At 43.3% G+C, this 21,013-nt stretch overlaps 3 protein-coding genes and 2 non-coding genes across 24 annotated transcripts in view; all 5 read right to left on the reverse strand.

Moving 5' to 3' along the window:
* The window catches only part of TRIM66 (tripartite motif containing 66), a 48,857-nt gene extending 45,224 nt beyond the window's left edge, over positions 1–3,633 (reverse strand). For 2 of the 11 annotated variants that reach the window (XM_038180493.2, XM_072039354.1), the window contains exons 1-4: positions 2,145–3,065; positions 1,577–1,816; positions 1,186–1,300; positions 493–667 (exon numbers count right to left, since the gene is read on the reverse strand). Coding sequence is in view for 9 of the 11 variants with exons in the window: in XM_038180489.2 (XP_038036417.2) it covers positions 493–712 (220 nt within the window). In the remaining 2 variants the exon portion in view is untranslated. Of the gene's footprint in view, positions 1–492; positions 822–1,034; positions 1,094–1,185; positions 1,301–1,576; positions 1,817–2,144; positions 3,073–3,234 lie in introns of those variants that run through there. The other 9 variants (XM_038180489.2, XM_038180488.2, XM_072039350.1 and 6 more) reach the window with 8 other exon arrangements.
* Positions 3,634–5,194: 1,561 nt separating this feature from the next.
* On the reverse strand, positions 5,195–8,484 carry RPL27A (ribosomal protein L27a). The gene is made up of 5 exons (XM_027461914.3): positions 8,389–8,484; positions 8,099–8,162; positions 7,531–7,606; positions 6,539–6,713; positions 5,195–5,373 (listed from the first exon to the last, which is right to left on the reverse strand). Exons 1-5 carry the CDS (start codon positions 8,389–8,391, stop codon positions 5,245–5,247), a joined length of 447 nt encoding a protein of 148 aa, XP_027317715.2. The 5' UTR covers positions 8,392–8,484; the 3' UTR covers positions 5,195–5,244.
* On the reverse strand, positions 6,099–6,231 carry LOC113844226 (small nucleolar RNA SNORA3/SNORA45 family). Its single transcript, XR_003498630.1, has one exon. It is a non-coding gene; the product is annotated as a small nucleolar RNA SNORA3/SNORA45 family (small nucleolar RNA).
* On the reverse strand, positions 7,044–7,175 carry LOC113844237 (small nucleolar RNA SNORA3/SNORA45 family). Its single transcript, XR_003498641.2, has one exon. It is a non-coding gene; the product is annotated as a small nucleolar RNA SNORA3/SNORA45 family (small nucleolar RNA).
* Positions 8,485–10,104: 1,620 nt separating the features above from the next.
* DENND2B (DENN domain containing 2B) overlaps positions 10,105–21,013 on the reverse strand; it is a 155,082-nt gene continuing 144,173 nt past the window's right edge. For all 10 annotated transcript variants that reach the window (XM_038180497.2, XM_038180500.2, XM_072039361.1 and 7 more), the window contains 6 exons: positions 15,249–15,426; positions 14,097–14,138; positions 12,985–13,096; positions 11,750–11,989; positions 11,305–11,391; positions 10,105–10,878 (listed from right to left, as the gene is read on the reverse strand). In XM_038180497.2, coding sequence (XP_038036425.2) covers positions 10,844–10,878; positions 11,305–11,391; positions 11,750–11,989; positions 12,985–13,096; positions 14,097–14,138; positions 15,249–15,426 — 694 coding nt within the window. In that variant the 3' untranslated portion in view covers positions 10,105–10,843. The remainder of the gene's footprint in view (positions 10,879–11,304; positions 11,392–11,749; positions 11,990–12,984; positions 13,097–14,096; positions 14,139–15,248; positions 15,427–21,013) is intronic.

Below are 21,013 nucleotides of genomic sequence, written 5' to 3' on the forward strand. Positions count from 1 at the left end.
TGCTTCTTGTTCTCACTAGCTTTAGTCAGCTTGTTAGGGTGAGTTACAGTACGTCCTGTAGTTGTAGGTATGCAGATAGGGTGAAACCACATTTATGATGAGAAAAAAGGAAGGCACCAGGAGTTTCAGTGCACCACAAGAGTCATATTCTAAAAAAAATTACTACATGCTCCTTTAGGATTTATTCATTTTTTAAGCAAAGCAAATATCCATAATGTCACACTTGGTAAATGCAACCAAGACCATTCGGGAAAATGTAAAGGTTGCCCAAGTGTGGCATTTCTATTCAAAGCATTGCTGTTGACTGGAAAACATCCTGAAGGAGGCTTGTTCTCAACCCACCCTTTGCTCATACAAAGCTGCATTCTCCTAGTTTGTTCTTTTCAAGTAGTGCTTTAGAGGAGCAGGCTACAAGAAGTATTCCCAATACATCTATTTTCATAATACTGTTTTACAAACAGCGTAAGCCAAACACAGATTCTTAAACATTACCTTCATATAGAACTTCATATCCAGTGGGAATACAGCTATATCCTTGAATCAGACCTGGAAGACAGTCCTTACAGAAGGAATGAAGGCAAGGTAGCATTCTGGGGTCTCTCATGCCCAGATCCCGTTTGCATACCAAGCAATTCCTCAGCAGATCCAGAGTCCCCACTGCCGTTGGCTGAAATTTGACATCAAAAACGTGGAGAGTCACAAAATGGCTCATGACAACCCCTTCACTTAACAATACACTTGATCGCTCAAGCACAAACTAGAAGGCAACAGCGGGATGCACGTTCTCAGAAACAACCTTTACTTAGCCCTTTTGAAGAAAGAGGAAGTCCCTTGCAGCTGAAAATCACATACCCATCTAAAAAAAAAAAAAAAAAAAAAGAATATCTTTGCAGATTGTTGTGCAGGAAAGTGTGGTTTAAGGTTTACAAACCATGATCCCATTATCTCTCTATAGTACTTGCAACTTTTGTTTAAAAAGAAAAAAAGAAAAAAAAGAAAAAAGAATAAATAATCTATTATATTGATCTACTTACAAAGCTGTTACCAGCCTGAATTGTCACACGCTGTACATTTCCTGGCAGAAGCACTGAAACTGTGCAATAAAAATGATGCTTTTATAATTTCACCACAATATTTTATAGCTTGCAGGTAAAGAAAATAATGATAAGTATAACTGATCATTACCTCCATCGTTTCAGCAACACTCATCAGAAAGCTGCCTTGAGAAATGTAAAATATCTTCTGCTAATCTTCTTCACAGAAATGTAATAAAATGCACTTCACAGTGCTCAAATTTCACCTGTCAAGATGACCACAGATCAAATTATGGACCAAGTCAGAATTTTCTACATGCAGGACAGCATTGCCCCTGCCAGCCTAAGCTCCCCAAGGTAAATTGAGTATTTTGCAGTTCATGTTCTATCCTTGATTCTGAAATTTATAGAGATGTCAATCAGGCACAGCCTGCAAAGGGAAACTTTTGCAAGTTGCATCAAGGAAAAGTACATACAAAAAGTATGTACATACTTTTACATAAAAATACAAAAAGTTGCATTTTGCAAGGAAAAGTACATACGGTCTCATCTCTCCAGGAATCACCCTTTCAGCTGACTGAACCTCCTTCCTGGGGCCACAATCCCGTGTAGCTGCCACTCTGTTGGCACGGTGGCCTTGCCACCAGCAGTACGTTACTTGCAGCTATCTTCAGATTTCCCCATCAGAGAACAGCGACTCTAATCCTAGAGATATGTATTCTCTTGGAGGATTCCATCTCAAGGCAGATTCCAATTGAAATGTTTAACAGACAGATCTTTTTCTACAATGAAACAAAATTGTGAAGGTCTCAGAAGTTCACAACCAGTCTTCTGTGTTTGTTGCATCCTGAAGTCATTGCTATTTAAGAAAAATTGGACTTTATGTTGAGGTCACCATAATACCTCACACCCAAAGCCCACTTCTAAGAACCAATGAAAATAAGTAGATACCCATCAATTTTACTGAATTCACTTCAACAAATTCAAATATACCACTAAAACTTGTGACTGGAATTTCAAAACCACAGGTCCCTCTGGAAAACAGCTGTGGTAGTTGTACCTGTACTTTAAACAGTAAACATTATGAAAGTGTTTATCGTATGAGCTCACTTTTTACAGTTCATCTTCATCAACCATCTTTCAGAGACGAATGTGATTAGGGAAGCACAGCTTTTCAGCTTGCACCATCTCCTTTGTTTCTTGCGAGTGCCGTTGCTAAGCAAACAGACCAGAACCTGCAAAAACATGTCATGTCTGCGATAGGAAGTTGAGGTCTTAGGCTACCGCATCGTTCAGTCTGAGAAACCACAGCCCAGGACCAAAGTATCGATGCACAGAGAATCAGTGCAAACACAAAGCCAAATATTGGGAAATGCTCTATCACCATAAAGGCCAAACCTGTCTGGATGAGCCAGAAGCAGGTTACCATACATCTTAATCTATGCTTTTTGCAGAACATGTGAAACTACGTGCAAGTTTTTTGGTAGGAGGGGGAAGGATGAGGGGGAGATAAAGTGCTACTTTCCTGCTGAGACAGGTATGCAAAGCAGCAGTCAGGCAGCTACATCACTAGTGACTTGGCTGGGCTGGTGGGAAACACCAAGTCCAGCAGCTGCAATTACAAAGCAAATAACTGCATCTGGAGGGATGTGGTGAGGGTGAAGAGGCAGGACACGGGACAGAAATGGATGAAGATGAGGTTGGTGAGCAGGGGGAGGCAGCTGGCAGGCAGCCACACCTGAAACAGGGAGAAGAGCCCCTAGCATTTCGCCTATCTGCTCAAGGAGGGAAAACGAAAGGTGCTGCATAGTGTTGGGGGAGCTGCTGCAGGACCAAAAGATCAATGACAGCCCCTGGAGGGCAAGATCTTGAGGTCTCTTCCAACCTAGAAATTCTATGAAGAGCCACAGCAAACAAATCAAAGGGAAGCAGCCAGGTATCACAGGACTGAAACTCCCAGTGAAGCACCTATGCATTTCACACAGGAGGAGTTTGTAACAGGTCTATTCCCATAGCTATATTATTTTAGGGATAAAATCCCTATGCAAGACTTTCAATTTTCAGCATTCTGTTCTCTCAGACCTAATCAGGTGATTTTTTGTATCTTCTTCCTTCAATTAAACATGGACATTGCTACAGCATTTTGAAATGTTGTAACATAAACTTTGCAAGCTCCACCTAGAATTCCTTCTAGAACTACTTTATTAGCAGCAGCCCCTTTTGTCCTTTGAGGAAAAACAGAGAGTGAAGGTGCTGGACAAGCCCTCACAGCAGCTTCTTGTTGGGGGTCTCAGCCAAGGCAGCAGTGTGAGGCCAAACCTGCCTGCCTGATTAACCAGGCTCCGTGCCTCACGGGCCCAATTCCCAAAATAACTGTTTCAAAACAATAAGGGGGTGGAGGGGAATAAAAATCAGTGACAAAGCAAAACGCTGCGTGTGATTTCTGATCTTAAACCATCACCAAATCGGGGCTCCGATCCCAAACGCTTGATGACTTCGCACACAAATATGAGGCGAGCCGGTGGGCGAAATTAGCCCCGTTAACAAAAGCAGGCGGTAAATGCAGCGAAATTGCGATTTACTCGGCCCTCGGCAGCATTTCTCCAGCTCTCCGGGACCGGCTGGGAAGCGAACCCGAGCCCGGAGCGCCACAGGCGGGCACCGCCGCCCGCCCCAGCCCCTCAGCGCCGCCCAACGGCCGCGACCGAGAGCTGCGGGCGGGACCGGGGCGCCCGCCTCAGCAAAATGGCGGCGGGCACGGGCGGAGCGAGGGGGGCCGGCAAACTTCTGAGTACAGCTGCACAAAACGTCGAAGAATTACTTACAGCGTTAATATATTAGAACATTACGCTCCAAAGAGTTGAGAGCAGCGTCTGCTGTGTGCGTTAGCCACGCGGAATCGCTTGCTGATTGTGTGCACGGGGTGCTCCTGTGTGAACCAAGCTTACCACTGTCACTGGGGTCTGGTCTTTCACAGTTGTTACCCGTCTTGCAGCCCCATCCTCAGCTGCTTGAAATAACCAGAAGCTGCTTGAAATAACCAGAAGCTGGACTCTCACCTGCCACAGCCTGTAGTCCCCTTGGGAGACATTTTTCAGCTCCTCCCCACACTGTACCTGATGGAGCCTACCATGAACGTGTTAGTCTGCAGGAGTGGACCAAGGCAACTTGTAAACACCAGTGAGCACTTGCATTTCATCAGGCTTTAACCTTTGACAGCAGTTCGGTAGTGTAATACATTAGGATAAAGGCGTCCTAGCACTCACCGAGATATTGATCTTAAAAAACTCAGTATTTTACAAACTTTAATGCAATGTGTCAACTCTACCCTAAAAGCCCTGAAATAATCCATGCCAAACACTAGGTTAAGGGTTCATTAACTAGGATTGTACCAGGTGTACAAGAAGGTTAATTTGTAGCATCTAGGGATACTTTAAGACTTATAATGCTGAACATTTTATTAACAGTTTGATTTTAACCATCATATAAGGATTCTGCTTTGGCATACCTGGCCAACCCTTGCATTGGCAACCAAAGTCCTATTTTGACATTACAACAATGCAAATGTTTTATAGAATCATTTTAAATACGTACAGAAATCCATATAGTCCAGCTCTACAGCTGTGCCATTGCTTTTCATTGCATGTATACATGTTTGAAGCTACCTGGCACCATTTGTCCCACAGAAGCAACTTCAGGAATCACGTGCCCTACACTTTAAAAGATTAGTCAATTGCAAAAATGAAGTTACATGAATTGTGTCATTGAGCAAGGCAGGCTTGGTGTCACAGCCACTTCCCTGGGGAGCCTGTCCCAATGCCTGACCACTCACTCGGTGAAGAACCTTTTCCTAATACCCACCCTGAACTGCTCCTGAGGCGGCTTCATGCTGTTCCCTCAGGTCCTATCGCTGGTCACCAGAGAGCATCACCAACTGGAGCAGTTGCACAAACAGAGGAAGAACCTATGTACATTGCTACGTTGCAAAGATAAAGCAGCAAGGTATCTCCTCTTCACATGCCAGACGCAGCTGCAGCCAGGCAGTTTCAAACCATAGCAAGCACCAGCCAAACCACTGATCGGGAACAGCCAGAAATCACTAAATCACAAGACTAAAGTCAGGACAGTGTGTGAACAAGTCAAAAAATTCTATCAAGAAACACATTTTATACATTGTCTTTATTCAAAACTTCAAATAAAACAATGGTCTTTATGCCACAAGCACACAGGCACCTCCAACTTCTTTGATCTTCTCCTCCGCTCTTCTACTGAAGAACTTTGCTTTCACAATTACAGGCTGCTTGGGCAGCTTGCCCTTGCCCAGGACTTTGTAGTATCCCTAGAAAGATTAAAAAAACAAACAAAAAAAAAAAAACATCGTGTGTTTATAATCAGCTTAAAGGCTCCTACATTCACACCTGTCTTTTAGCATACACCAGTAAAAAACAAAACCATCATCACCACCGCTGACCTCACTCACTGTCCGTCTCCAATACAAGACTGGTATGAATGGAAAAAAATATCCCACGTGATCTAGTGGCGCTGCATTCACTCAGAGAAGTGGAAACTATAAAGTAAATTGAAGGTTTTGGTAACAGAATGTTGGAAGCTGTAATATTCCCAGTACTACATAAAGAAAACACCGAAGTCTTGTAAAGAAGCTGCCAACCACTTCCCACAGCACAGAGCAGCTGGCTGCATTTCTACAACAAACTACTGACTACCCACTCGCATCCGGCCCACGCTCTGTACCTGCTGGACATCCTGGTATTTCTGAAGAGAGCAGAAGGCTCTTCTGCACATCTTAAAAGTAAAACTGAAGAGTGCCAATGCACCCGTGTGGTTTATTCTACTCTGTGAGCTGTCACAGCAATAGCTCCCCTCCCCCCTCATTTCATTCCTGTCCTTTGCATAAAAAGGACAACCACAGCACAAGACCCGTTAATATTACAGCCTTTAAAGTCACAGCTTGTTAGAAGAGGTGTGACTGGCCAGCAGAGGTATTTCGCACACGAAACATACCTACTTGGTAGATTAGTTTCACTACCCACTTGACAGACTAGTTAGTGTCACTGATTTGGTGGCTGACTGAGATATGAAGCATCGCAGCCAGTGAATGTGGATCAGAAGTTTAATGTCCGAGAACGATAGCACACCAGAACAATCACAAGTGTAAAGATGTGACTCGACTCTCGGAATTAGAAGTGACTTTATATAAGTGAGAATAGCTCTATCGTGTTTTCATACCTACTTCTGGTGATATTTTGAACAAGTAATTTTTCACCACCTTTCAAAAATAAGTCATTTTTACAAGAAAAAAACATAAATTCAGTGCTAGCTTAACTACTGATATGCTAAGATAAATGAATTTGTACTGAGAAGTCTGCAAATAAGCTGCAGTGCATGAGTATCTATAGCTTACCATTTTGTTACTTGGATGTGCAAAGCTAAGTTACACTTCAAGTGAGCAGAAACTGCAGATCTGAATCTGAACAGAAACTTACTGAGCGCACAACATCGATGACTGGGGCCAGTCCAGCCTGGTTTTTTGCATAATTGAGCCTTGTCTGTTCAGTAACAAGGGTCCACAGTTTATCCAAATTGACTGTAGGACAGAACTTTTGGTTTTTCTTCAAGTGATAGTGTCTCATGCCTACTTTTCCAAAGTAGCCAGGGTGACTGTGAAAGAAAACACATTCCTTATTAGGTCACATCTCTTAATTCATCCTGAACAGGTGGGACTACAAATCAACACTGATACAACATCTTACTTACTCAAAGCAATCAAAAGTAAAATTTTATCTTACTTTCGCATTACACGTTTATTTCTTTAATACATGTGGTATCTAAGTGTAATAATCATTGCTATGCAAAGCAAGGGCCCTTTAAGCATCTGTTCTCCCTTGAACTCACAACTTAATCCTCCTCATGGTGAGTGTGGTCCAATCCTGCGTTTTCTGAGCAAAACCAACTCAGTGCAAGATTGTACTGCATGAAGAGCTTCAGAGCTCCTGTCACTAACCCGGTGACTGACTGAGTCAACAAAGGCCACAGCCAGTGAATAAAGATTAGTGGTTACTTTCCGAGTACTCTAGCACACCAGGACAACAGGCAGTGTTCAGATGTGACTCTAGTCTCGGCGGTGAAACAACCCTTGCCTCTACAGCATGCAGCTAAGTAGAACGTAGTTTTGATTTATACAACGCTTCAGATTTCCCTAACATTTTGTGGGCACATCTGTTAGTATGGACAACGGTGTAACTGGCAAGCTTGGTCAAGTTTACTGCACTGATCTCTCAAAGATGCTTGGCTTGAGAAAAAAAGGCCCCTAAGCTTAGAGAAAATGGGGACACAAGTTGATTTTAGCTATTAAGCTTTCATGTTAGAGAAAAAGATACATGGGATTGTAGGGAATTTTGATGGTTCACATAAAATTTAGTTGTTTCTGCTTCAGCAACATACACTTTGCTAGCACGTATTTAAAATGTTAGCTTACTATTTATCAAAGTTAATCCTGTGATGGTGCATACCACCAGCATTACCACGGCCTCCAGGATGTTTCCTGTGTTTGCCTAAAAAGAAGAACAAAGTTGGTTAGACTGAGAATATCACATGTAATACTTGATCTTAGGAACGCAGAGTCAACTTAAGCTAATTAATCTGACGATAGCAATCCTATCCTTCTGCATTTATATCAATTCAGCGAGCTAAGCCAACTAAAGACTAACCCTAGACGAGAAGAATTAAAAAAAAACTGCCTTTAGCACATGTAAATATGAGAAGACACCAGTGGTAGCACAAGCGAGCTGACAAGCACAGGCAGGAAGGGCCGGAGTTTAAAGCGGCACAGCATCCGCCTGCAAGCTCAAAATGTCGCCCAGCCACGTTCTCAGACGGCACCTACCGCCCAAATACTACCCGAGGTAACTCACAAACCCCGTCCGAAAGGGACGGGCAACATTTTAGAGCAGCATTTGGGGCACCCCCCGCGGTGCAGCCCCCCCCGCAGCCCTCAGGGCTGCTCGCCAGGCCCGTGCAGGCCCCGCACCCGGCCCCCCGCTTACCGATGCGGCCGTGCCCGTGGCTGACGTGTCCCCGCAGCTTCCTCGTCTTCCTCAGCCGGGAAGGCTGCGGGCAAACGGCAGAGGTGAGCGCGGCGCCACACGGCCCCCCCCCAACCCCCCCACGGCGCCACCGCTCCTCCGCGCCCCACGGCCCGCAGCGCCCGGCGAGGCCCCAGCGGCCGCTCCGAGCCGCCCTCAGCGCCCCGAGCCGGCCGCGGGGCTGGAGGAGCGCCCATCGCCGCCGCCGCCACCCCCGGTCCTGGCCCGGTCCCGGCCCGTCCCGCACCCACCATGCTGCCGCCGCGCCTCACGGAACCGAAAGGCGGCTGCGATCGCGAGAGCGGGGGAAGGCACCGCCGCCCGCGGGGAACTCTCGCGAGACTTCGCTGAGGCTCCTCCTTCCCGCCTCTTCCTGAGGGGATGTGGGGGAGGCTCGGGGGGGGGCGCTAAGCGCAGTGCCCCGAAACGCCAAAGTGACGGTTCCTGGGCGACTGGGAGCCATTGTTCCCCGCGTGGTTGTTTATTTCAATAAATCCTGCACCAAAAGATGTTAGGCAACTTGTCGCTCAACAGCTCCCTGCGGAGGTTTTTACAGTGCAGATGGAGGAAAACAGCCTCTGTGTGGGAGATGTGTTCTCCACACCGCATTCTCTGAACGCGTGCATCCTGTGTCTCGCTCTCATTCCTAACAACTCTTTTCATGTCAACACTACCATCAGCCAACGATGGCGTTTTATCAATCATTTTCTCAAAAGGAACATGTATTTACACATGTATTTACTGTTGTTTATGAAACAGCCAGCATCCACCTGTACAAGTGAAGGCTATTGCTTCTGCTTTGAAGAACTACATCTGGGAGTCATTCCGTAACTTATAACATATTACAGCATAAAACCTGTAGAAATTAACATTTGTGATTACACAAATGCTAGATGTTTAATGTAAATTGTGATTACATTTCAATTGATCAGAAGCGCTTGATATTCTATATTCTACAGATGCTTCTTTTCATGTACACTTAAGCTTTGGTATATACTCGAGTGTGAGGGAGGTAAGGTAAAAAGGAAATGACTTCACCTTTTTAGTGAAAAAACCCTCAATTTTGTTCTATGAGGCTGATAGCAAACCAGAACCACTGCCAGGTTAGGAATTGCGCAAGCCTCAATGCCAGTTCAACTACACGAAGAAGTCACGCTGCAAAGAAGAAAAATACAGTGCTCTTTTTTCTTTAAAAAAGAAAGCTCTAGGTCATTTTCATTAGTCATCAGACTTGAAAGAATATTCATGTATTTTCTATTTTCTTCTTCGGGCTAAGGAAAAGCTAATAGAATCTCTTAGCAGCATTTACGTTACCAGATTAAAGATGAATGTGGTACTTGGGTAGCGCTTGCTGCTGTGCAGAGGGCCATGGCAAGCTAATCATTCCTGCCCTGCTGAAGAGCATTCACCACCATGCAAGCACCACCTGAACCAGACCGCAGTTAATGCAAAAGAAAAGCAGATTGTCATAGACTGCAGCTGATTAGCTCATCAGAAATTTAAGCAAAATATTTGCCTGCGACAAGCTCTTCCTATTCTACTTGGATCATTTAACCAAATTAAATGTAAAAACGTATGTAGCATAAAAACAATGTGAAAATATCACAGTTCAGGATCAATTATCTATGATACAAAATTTGCTGCTAACCCGTGTGAAGAAGAAAAAAGGAAAAATGTTTTAAGAGATGCTTCTGTTAGGATAAAATTAACAAAATGGTGGTATAAAATGCCATGTCTCAGCTCTAATAAAAAGTGTTAAGTAGAAGGAAAACCAAGTTGTATCATGAAATAGTAAACCTACTGAAAGGCAGTTTCATAATAACCTTGTTTCTTTGTTGTTTTGTTTTTTGTTTTTGTTTTTGTTTTTGTATTTTAATTGCAAATTCACGTTCACAAGTTTCTTTGGTTTTTGTACCCACTCAAAATCAGAAGTCTGCAGAGGTTTGCAAAGAATATAAACAAACAGGTGTATTTACATAGTTTATTAGGAACCATACATACATACATTAGGAAAGGATGAACTGTACCTATTCGTTGCAGCTTGCATGTCAAAGAACGGAGATCTCCTCACGGTTAGCAGTCTTAGTGCAGAATGGATTACAAGTAGTTTACTGACCAGAGTTCAAACGGAGTGGAAGTTTTGTATTGTGAACCAAGTACCTCATTATCAAGTCACTTTGTTATTTCTTTCTTTTAAAATTAATTAGAAGAAAAATCAGGAAAAAAAATACCAACTCTGCCACATGAAAACAGCCCCCGCGCATACAACCTCTCCCACGTACCCCAGAGCTCATTCATTACCGCAGTACTCAGGCATCAGTGTAGTTCTCACAAACATTCCCTGAAGTCAGTGGTTCTGCTGAGACAGTCAGCTGCACATAATCAGCTATTCATTTTTGCACCAAGCATAACTCATTTCATACTAAAGAAAAAAAAGCACCTGTTATTCTCAGGAATATACAAATATTTACCACAGTTTTTCTTGCTCATTACAAAATCAGTTACAAAAGCTTACAGCACATTATTTACAAATTCCATCCAAATACATAAAGGAGTCATCGTCTGACACACTGTAACAGTATCGGTAGTCACTCAAAGCTGAGGTCAGCTTTTTTCATTCTCCTCCCACATCAAAATTTGGAGTTGCAGGGGACTCGAGGACAGTGTCATAAATAGTCTTTGGGATGATGTTTCAGCAGAAAGGGTTTAATTCTTCTTGTGAAGGAACTTCATTTTATTTCCTAAAGAAAACACACCATCAGGCACTAGAATAAACTGAAAAAGCCAAGTGCAATCAAAAATCCCATAACAAATGGGTCTGATTTATACTGTAGTTGCTATAGTGACTCTTTTACTTTATACCGGCAGAGACAGCCAACTGGCAGTCTTCGGCAGCCAACCTTCTTATTTTTTCTTCCTCCTCAATTATGCAATTATGTTTTCTATGCTTTTTCTCCCCAAATGAAGACGTTCACAGAGATCATAATTAAATCTGCTTTTTGTCAGGTTTAAGTACGTTTTCACTTTTTCCTTTTGATACTTCCTATCACCAAAACCACCAGTTGATCATCTCATTTCACCCCAGGCAAGGCTCTTTTGGATTTAAACAACCACCACCACCAGACATGCAAACCCCTTTCAGAAACACCGGTAAAGATTGTCCTCACCGAGGCCTCGCAGAAACTTGTTTACTCCGCTTTGCTCGGTGTCTGGCAGCTCTTCCAAATACTGCTCAACCCTCTGCTCGAAGAGACCTGTGGGACAGGGGGGAAGATGGGGCTGGGCAGAGCGTGGGGCAGCACAACCCGCATCCCCCCGCATCCTCCCGCATCCCCCTGCTGCTCGTCGCCCGCGCAGCTCCATGGCAGCAGCACTGCTGTGGCTCGAGCAGGTTTGCCTCTGAGTGATTTAAGGTGCTCAGCCGTGGATTCTCCTGGTTAAAGCCTTTGCGCGGTCGCTACTATTTAGCCCCGTGAGAGGCAGGTAACACACTTCTGGAGGCTTCTCAGCTACCCAGAATTTGCTAGGCTCCGACAGCAAATGCAGATGCAAACTGTTGGATCAGCGTGAAACGTGCACGATCTGTATCGCAGCAAAGGACATTGCCCTTACCTTTTGCCCTGCATTTTCTCAGCTCTCTGTCCTGGATGAAACCAGCAAACATTTGGGATTCCATGAACACTTCCAAGAAGCGCCGGATACTCTTAGAGGCCACAGATTTACGGAAAGCCTCCCTTTGGAAGACACGCTCTCCTTTTTCATTCTGGGTTAGGAACAGGGAATAATGGCCAATGGTCTCCACAAAGAATCGGATAAAAACCTCAGACACTAATCCATTCAGGGTGTTACATTCTGCAAAACAAGGCAGCAGTAAGACACCAAAATCAGCTGCTCCCAGATCTGTCAGGTTTTTTTGTCACCCCCCCCCCGAGCCAGGTACTGTCATCTAGCAGTTTACTGATGCTAATAACTGAAAGGAGTTGTACCAAATCCTTTGCGGCCATGGATATGTGTCAGATAGGGAAAAATGTAACAGCTTTATAATCAAGACTGCCAGCCTACAAAACTGGCGTTGTGTAACCAAAAATCAAGAAGAAATACAAATCCTCATGAGACAGTTCAGGAAATTAAAAATTAAGTGGGTGCCTCATCAAAATTATACCTCTTACTTTAAATCTGAATAAGTGTTTTCTTAACAAACTTCTGTATGACTGCGAATTAAAATGTTTGCTCTGGGGATAATGAACCTATACCCAATCAGATCAAAAAGGGTGTGTTATAGAATTTAGGTTTTCATCACATCTGAGATGTTAAAATAATTTTACATACATAAAGCAAAGATGAGTAGAAATACATTTCAAAAACTGAATAGAGGCCCATTGCATACCATTTAACCACAGTCAGTTAAATTCGCCCTGGGCTCTTTTTACAATTGTTGGTGGGAAATATGAACCTTCCAAGGCAATTCAGCCGCCCCTCTGGTACAGAAACCATCCCCTGGAGGTACCTGCATCCCTCCCCTGAATATATCAAGAGTCAACAGCAACGCTGAATTCAGACACGCTTCTAAACATGCATAGTTATCTGGATTGAACCAGGGCCAAGTTAACTGCAGAACTCTTTCTGAGTAAAGGCTTAAAAGTGCTCATGTGCATGTCAGTTGCAAAGAAACCAAAACAGACTGCTGATAATGTATTGCTGTGCGTTGATGTCATCAGCCCCATTCCATGTGTGCAGAGATTATCTTTGATACTGCAAAAGGTATCTGAGTACTAAAATCTTTCTTCCTCAGTCAGAATACTACCTCCATGTCTGTTAACAATGAGCCCGTTTCCAAATGAACTTACCATCATCTGAGTCACTATCTGAATCCTGATTTATCAGTTCGTTCTTTCTCTCTAGAGCCTGCTCCAGAGCAGCTTGCAGTTTTCTAGGTAACAGCGTGTCTTCATCATCCATCTGACAGAGGAAAAAAAAATCTTTAGATCACATTCATCACGTAACAGCAACTATAGTACGTACTTTTGCACAGCTTAAAATTCAGAAGAAAAGCATTTTGTATCAGCTAGCTACTGTCATGTCTACGTAAATGAAATAATAAAAACATATGTGCAGCTATCGTGTATTTCTAAACAAAATTTCTTGTTACTCTTAAAGTCAGAAAAGATCATTCAAAGAGCAAAATAATCCAAAGACCAAGGCAAACTTATATAAACTTGGAATCAGCTCTTTACATGCCAAAGAGTCCAAATAGTTGTTTTTACTAAATAAACACCATGCAAAACCTAGTTACATGTATACACAGCTGCTTGGTTCTTGATTCTACTTATATTCTAGCATATCTTGTTTTCTGGGATTTTGCCCCACTGCTCTCTTCAACGTATCTAAAGCTTATTCAGCAAAAGCAAGCGGACACGAGAATCTTAGCAGTGCACCCACTACTCACCAGTCACGTCTTCCAGAGATACAAGGAAATTTACTCACCTAACCTGCAGATAGATACTTTTGAAGTTATCTAGTGTCATATTACTACAGGAGATGGTGATCCTTCCTCTCCCTGCTTCTGCTACCACACTACTATTCTCTACCTCTCCTCTCTCTCAGAGACTTCCCTGCAATTGTTGTCCTTTTCACCCTCCAACACTGTGAGTTTTCTTGCTAACATGATATTGTTATCTTTGGATGCTTTCTTTACACTGCAAACACAGTTCTTGATTTCTTCTGACATTTACAGCCTCAATCCCTGTTGGATAAGTGAGGAGAGTAGTGCTAATTTGCAACTGACACAGAAAATGAGCATTTTTTTCCTAGTGTCTTGCCTACTGCACAGTTCCTGCCACATATCTCTAATTAATAATAATAATTAAAAACAAAGAAACAAACAGCAAATAAACCTAGTAATACAATAGGACTAAACAGGTTGCTAAGCTGTGTGGCAACACTGCAAGCTGTACTTTACCTGTCTGATGAATCGATCAGATCCCAGGTTAACCATCAAAGCCTGAGGAAATAAAACATTACAGTGAAATATGGATTAAGAGACAGAAAACATTTGTGTCTGCTTTTTAATGGAGAAAGATCATCTGAATGGTCCCAAGCCTCAACATGAATCAAATTCCTGCTATGAAAACAACAGGTTGATGAAGTTCTTTCTGTAGAGCTTAAATTCTAATTTATCATCATTATATACAACAGATCTAGTATAATGGATATGTAAATATGTAAAAAAAAAATTTTTTTAAAAAAAAAAAAGAAGTTAAAAGGATTAGGCAGTGGGTTTTTTTCCTCACACTTAATGCAAGTTATTGGTAATCATTTTTGGTATCGTATGGATGACAAGTATTTCAGAGGGCTTCAGAGAAAATGGTACTGTCTTAAGCAGCAGGACTTCTGAAGTGCAAGGGTGTGAAATGTTGATGTTAACGAAGCACTGATGCTGCAAGAAGGAGCTGGGAAGATGTGGGAGAGCAATGTTAGGAGAGTGGGAAGAAAACAACAGAGATTTACAAGGACCTGATGCACACAATATATTGAAAGTAGGCACAAAAAGATAATTTCATAGGAAAATGACAGGAAAAGAGAAGTAAGAAAGAACAGTGTGGCCTTGAGGAATTTGGTGGTATTTTACTGGAAGAACTGATGAAGCGGAGCTCTCATTTGAATTCCAATATGGTATTAGCAAATTCTTAAAATTTACCAAAAAAAAAAAAAAAAAGGGAGGGGGGCCTTAAAGGCTTTATTTTCTGTCCTGCCTATGGCTTCATGCACAACTTCCATTAGCATTAACAGGTGTCACAGCACTGGCATTTCATACTTCCTCTTGTTGTTCCAGGAACAACGAAATCAAAAGAAATGAGAATATTTACCCCACTTAATTGTTAACCAGGTTACGATTTGCTTCTCTCTGTCAAGGTGCCAGGCACAGAGAGGGGGATAAAAGAGAAGACTAAACTTACAACTGCAGTGTTACCAAAAGGCAGTTGTGCATGAGAATTTGGCAGAGAAGAAACAAAGAGGAAGATTAAAAATTACACACACATGGACTTTTGTGCCCCTCTCCAGGGCAAGGCCAGTTTTAGTCCAGACAAATAATTTTGGTGCCAGCTCCTACCTCCTCAACAGGCAGCTCCTTCAGTTTCGGCAGAGAGCTGGAGAGCAGTCCCACCAGGAAGGGCGTAGGGCAGCACACGATGTCAATCATGGACGAGGGCAGCACAGGAATGAAGGTGTGCTGCCAGGAGAAGGGGTACAGCAGAGCCACCACGGCGTGCGAGCAGCTCGAGAGGGTGCTGAAGAGAGAGGAACACCTGTGTGAGCAGAGCTTGTCCATCCAGACCATGTAACTCAGTGTGTTAAAATGCAAGTGCCCAAGGGGCTGCCCCCCTTTCCCCACAAGCCTTTCAACAGATTGCTTCTGATGTTCACCTTTAAGTGACTTGAAAATAAAGCTAAAAGACTAGAATCGGATTGTTTCATCACAGCAGTCAGGAGACTATGATCTAGAAGACGATGTTTAATGTTCCCAACAATAGCAGCCGCTTTGAATGAGTGCTTGAAATCAAAAACCAACTGCAGTTCTCAGCTGTAATGCCCACTTAAGCAGTAACAATGCCCAATATTGGTGTTCTTATGTCAAGCACTGATACACGAACAAGAGCAAATGAAAAAATAAAAAATTGATGCAAAGCATTGGAAAGAAAAACTATTAACTCAGATAAAAACAGAATAAAAATAAACCAAAAAAAAAAATAAATGCATGTTTCAAAGAAAATTAGTAAAAGCGACACATTTTTCAAAGTTTGTGTATTTTTGTGACAACAGCCTACTTTTAGTGCAGTGTATTTTGACGGACTTACTGACCAACTGTGGTGATCACGGTATTAACCCTGCTCAGAAAGGTGCTCTGAAATACCCATGTCAGCATCCCCTAAATGCTAAGGCTTAACGTCATTGGCGGAACATATACTGCACACATTCTCCTTCCACCTACTGAATCTGATTCCCTTTTACAGTCACGTGTTTTCCAAACATTAAAAATAAAGGAACCCCATTACCAAGCCAGCTTTAGCTGCAGGGGAATAAAGCCTCCGTTACAGAGCTTTGATTTGGGGCTGAATTAGTGTCTGCTTCTTGCATGCTGAGGTTGACAGAAATTTGGGATTTTACCCAGCCTAGCATGACTGGGCTAATTTTCTCACAGTGCAAAGTTCTGCTGTGCTTAATGTAGCCACAAATAACTATAAATAACCAATAACTTCAGAGCGGTTATTGCTTGAGAATGCTGGGACAGAAGGGAGCAGGAAGGGGGCATGCTGATTTCTTTAACTGCAAGACTTTTTGGAAACTTTAGGTGGCGTCAGACTTCCACTGGAATAACCCTCAGAAGCATTTTTATTTGACTGTTCCAGGGCCGGGAGAAAGGTTTCATCTGTTTGTTCCTGTCACTGATTAACTTTTGAAGTTTGGTGAATGGGAAAAGGGAGACTTAGAGGAGGAAAAGAGAAAAGTTTTGGGAAAGCTAAAAATTGTGAACACTTGTCTTCTTACTCTGTTCTTTGTTGTTTGTTGGTTTTTTGTTTGTTTGTTTGTTTTTACTTGGTACTTCCTTTAAGATCTATCAATTACAGCATATTTTTATAACACATGAAGCATTCTTGTGTTCTAACACATGAAGTATTCTTTCAACCAGTATTCTTGTAAAATTATGTGTTTCTCTAATTTTCCTTGATAGCGTGCGATGATGCTGATGTTGACTCCTGTTTTGGTCCCCAGAGTGCCTGCAGTGCCAACACAATGCTGTGTTTCGGAAGAACTGCAGGGCACGGTGCAGACTCCCAGCACAATTCTCAAGCTTGCTTTAATGATGCTGTGGCATTTTCAACTGCTACCAATTCGGTCGTCTCACATGAATGACTAAAAAAAGAGCCAGGCTAAGCTAAAAGCAGGAAGACAAACATTCTTCTAATTTTCAGTGAATATTTTTTTCCTTTCTATAGAATGCCCTTTTGTAACTCGCTGTTTTACACGCGGTGCTGTGACGTAAATCAGCCCCTGCATCCTCTTGTGTGTGCTATTCCCACGCTAGGGGAGGCTTCGGACTCCGGCCCAGGACATCGATTTCTCCTTCAGAGCTTTCCCAGAAGGCGATTAGGGCAGGGCAGCGGCTGAACACAGCACGTGGCAGCACCCTGCTTGGCCAGCATCCTGCAGGTCACACCACTGCCCTTGTCAGCCCCTCGGCCTAGGCTTTTTTTTAGGGCTCCATGCACAGGCACTGCTTGTGCAGAGGTCAGAGAGACTTGAAGGCACTCACCAGTGCCACCAAACTCTTACTTGTCCAAAGCATCTGTCTCTCTACCATGGCTGGAAAGATAATTACAAAGGATACATATCTTTCACTTTGGTGTGAGGCTTTTACATTACGTAAGGTCAACTTCAGAGAGAATAGCTGTAAAGGAACCCACAATTTAAATCTCTAAAATACAATTCAAATCCTTTCGAAAGGGTATTATTATTCATAAGAAGCATATTTTGTAAATTAGAAGAAGAAAGTCCTACCCTAGGAAAACAAGTCCTCTTTTTCCTTTCAAGTTGTGCAACCCACATGCTGTCCCGAATGTTCTTGTTGATGAGAAACGTGAAGTAAATCAGATGGTTTATTTCCTTTAAGGTGTGTGAAATAAAGCAAAATAAAGCAACGGAAAATTCACAGAACATTTTCAGAATACTTTCTCTTGTGACAGTCCTGGGTAGTTTTGACCTTACAGAGAGCAGGTCTTGAGAGTAGGCTTCTTCATCTGGTTCATGCATTTTTACAGGACCTCTGCATAATGTTTTAGCTGTCGTTCCACTGGAAAAGGCTGCGGTTATTACCTACGTGCAGGTAATTTTATCCATGGGCACAAGAAACTAAACGGTTGCGTGAGTCATGTGCTAACAAGGAGCAGAAAGCCCCACATGCTTCAGAGGGGAAGCGCTGCGGTCGCTGCAGCACAGGGCCAGCCGTGCCGGGGTGCCAGCACCAGGCTGGCGTGGGGCTTGCAAAACCAGTGAACAATTTCTAGAGAAAATAGCCAGTTCCAACTGCTTTCAAAACACAGGTGATTCACCACTTCTACTTAAAAATGTTATGCTTAATCTTATTTGGAATTTGCCCAGGTTTGGGCTCTTGCTGTCCTTCTTGTTAATTAGATTAGGAAAAAAACCACCATGACCTTCTTGCTGTGAAAGTACTAACACTAAGTACTAAGTAATAACTATCTTATTAATACGTTCTTGATAAAGAAAAAAATCTGACATTTTCTCTATAAGCCTATCAATAATTACAGGAAACAAGAGACACTTTCCCTTTACGTTTACAACTACACAACTTGATGAATCTTTCCGAAAGTGGAAAGGCTACATCATCATCAAAGAAACTTTTTAGGAAAAGGTCTTTCAGCACTTTATAGGCAAGAAATGACACTGCATCTTTCCTCCTCAAAGCTGATTTCTTCCACTGGGGTAGCTTGTTTTCCAAATCCTTTTCCCATGGTAGCACATAGAAACTTTTCCTTGTTGCATGTAGAGACGCTAAGGTCAGACAAAGAGACGCGGTACAAGAATTTCAGATACTGCCATGACTCAGCTGAACTGTAGGACTGCAGGGTTAATGCCCACATCAAAAGCAAATTCACATGATTCAACTTTATCTCTTAATAGAAGAATGGTAATCGAACCGATCCTGCCACTCTCATGGCACAGACTGCAGCACAAACACTTGTTACAGCTCATCCTGTGCACAGAAATGAGCTAAATTGCCATAATTTGGTTTTAGGACCAAAATGATAGAGATTTTGGCACACAAAGTGATACTGCTTCTTTAAGTAGTAGCTGTCGGAGCATTTCTATCCCTAAGGCTGTAGGATATACCTACTTCTCAATATACCCACTGCCTCTCAGTGAAAAAAGTGTGTAATTCTGGGAATGCTGAATTTGGTACTGGCAGACACTAGGCTATACCTTGGAGAACAGCAGAGAAGGAGATCAAGCACATTTACTACTCCATAGAGAGGCTGATGTCTGCTATCAATTTCCAGCTCACTTCACCAACAAATTACCCCAAATCTAGCCTACATTAAAAACTAATCATTGATATCTAGCATAGCACAATCACTGGGTTCTCAGAAGCACGTGCTGTGCTGTTGAACAGTGAACGGCCACTGTCCTGGCTGCAGGGAGTACTGCCCATGCAGATGCCAGTTCTGGATGTGTCTGTGTCAGAAGACCATCACTCTGTGTGTGCTGCAAGTCCTCAGCTCCCACAAAACATTAGTCATATTTGGTTACACACACCACTCACGTTGGTAATATTGCACAGATACACTCGACAACTGCCTTTTCTTCCTACTAACAGCCAAAACTTGTATTCCTTCTCACTCCTCCCTCCACCTACAGTTTCTCAGAGAGGGAGTCTCACACCTGAGAACCTCCTAAATCCACGATTGTGCCTCCTGTGCGGACAACCATGTACTGGCAGGCCTCCTGCTCCCTGCCTCGCTACCCTCTTGCCTCCCCACTGTCATTTTGGCACTTACATTGAAAAGAGGGGAAAAGACACCTGCCTCCTCCTTCTCCTCTCCCAAGGAATGGACAAGCTCAATCTGCCAGGAGGGGAGGGAGGACCACCCTTACATGTAGGTCCAAGCCACACAGCAGGTCTGTCACCCCAGGGCTGGTGCCAGCTCTAGGCGGATGCGCTGGACCACGCACAGGACTGGTCCTGCTGTTTCCTTGGATGGAGAAATGAAGCCAAAAATGTAAATTCACAAAGAAGTCTTTCCACTGCCTGTGTTTACTTTTCCACAACCTTTTCATGTTTCTCATTTCTTCCTGCTGACTTAATTATGCTACTCTGTCCACATCTGCTGAACGCCTTCAGCTGCTGTTTGAACGTGTACGTGCTCCAACCTACAACTGCTCAGTGCCCGCCTCACCTTCCTGACCCACATCCCCTCGCCTGCCTGGGAGGGCTTCCTCCCACTCGTGGTTGGAGTCTGGAGACTCTGACCTTCCCCGGTGTGATACCTTGACTCAGGTGGGTATTACACCCCCACGGGGCTGATCACAGGCCACAGCAGTGCTTTCCTGTGGTAGCTGCTGTCCTTGTGCCATGGATGAACTCTGTAGCAGGACCGGCTGCCTGGCACTTTTCTGCTGCACCCTTCAACACCTCCCCAGATCTTGGGTTACTTCCATCCAGTCTCTGAGAGAGAGGGAGAAGTCTGCAACAGCTCTGCGAGATGAAATGGTCTGAGAGATTTGCAGAGGACTGTAAAGGGTTCTGGGAAGAAACTACAAGGCTGAGAATTTGGCCAGCCTCCTTCTTCACCACACACAAACTGCAGAGGCAGAGGGGAAGGAGAAAGCAGAAACTTGGAAAGGCACCAAGTAACGGGAAAATGGCAGTGAAAATTGTGGCAGACTGCTGAAGTTTGGATGAGAAATGGAGTGTGTGTGTCGGGGGCGGATGCCGGTTGCTGCACAGGCTGGCATTTGGGTCAGAACTGCACTGCACCAGAAACAACACATACCTAAACACTGAAAAAATAAACATTTCTCTCAGTGGGTAAGACTAAATAATAGCAGCAGTTTCATTCAGGTGGGTAAGACCAAGTAACAGCATCATGGACAAGACATACATGAAAATACCACCAACTACACCCAGATAGGCCAGGGAGGAATAAAATGGGAATTTAAGAACGAGTCCTTGATACAATGAGGCAGGACATTTCCAATTCTGTGAAATTCTCAAACATGCTGGCTTTTCTACCTATGCAAAGTTATTGCTGATTGTTTCTCATTTACCACTCCAGGCTGTTTAAATAGGGAAAAAAA

The sequence above is a fragment of the Anas platyrhynchos genome, chromosome 5 (assembly GCF_047663525.1).
Source record: "Anas platyrhynchos isolate ZD024472 breed Pekin duck chromosome 5, IASCAAS_PekinDuck_T2T, whole genome shotgun sequence".
NCBI classification, from domain to species: Eukaryota; Metazoa; Chordata; class Aves; order Anseriformes; family Anatidae; genus Anas; species Anas platyrhynchos.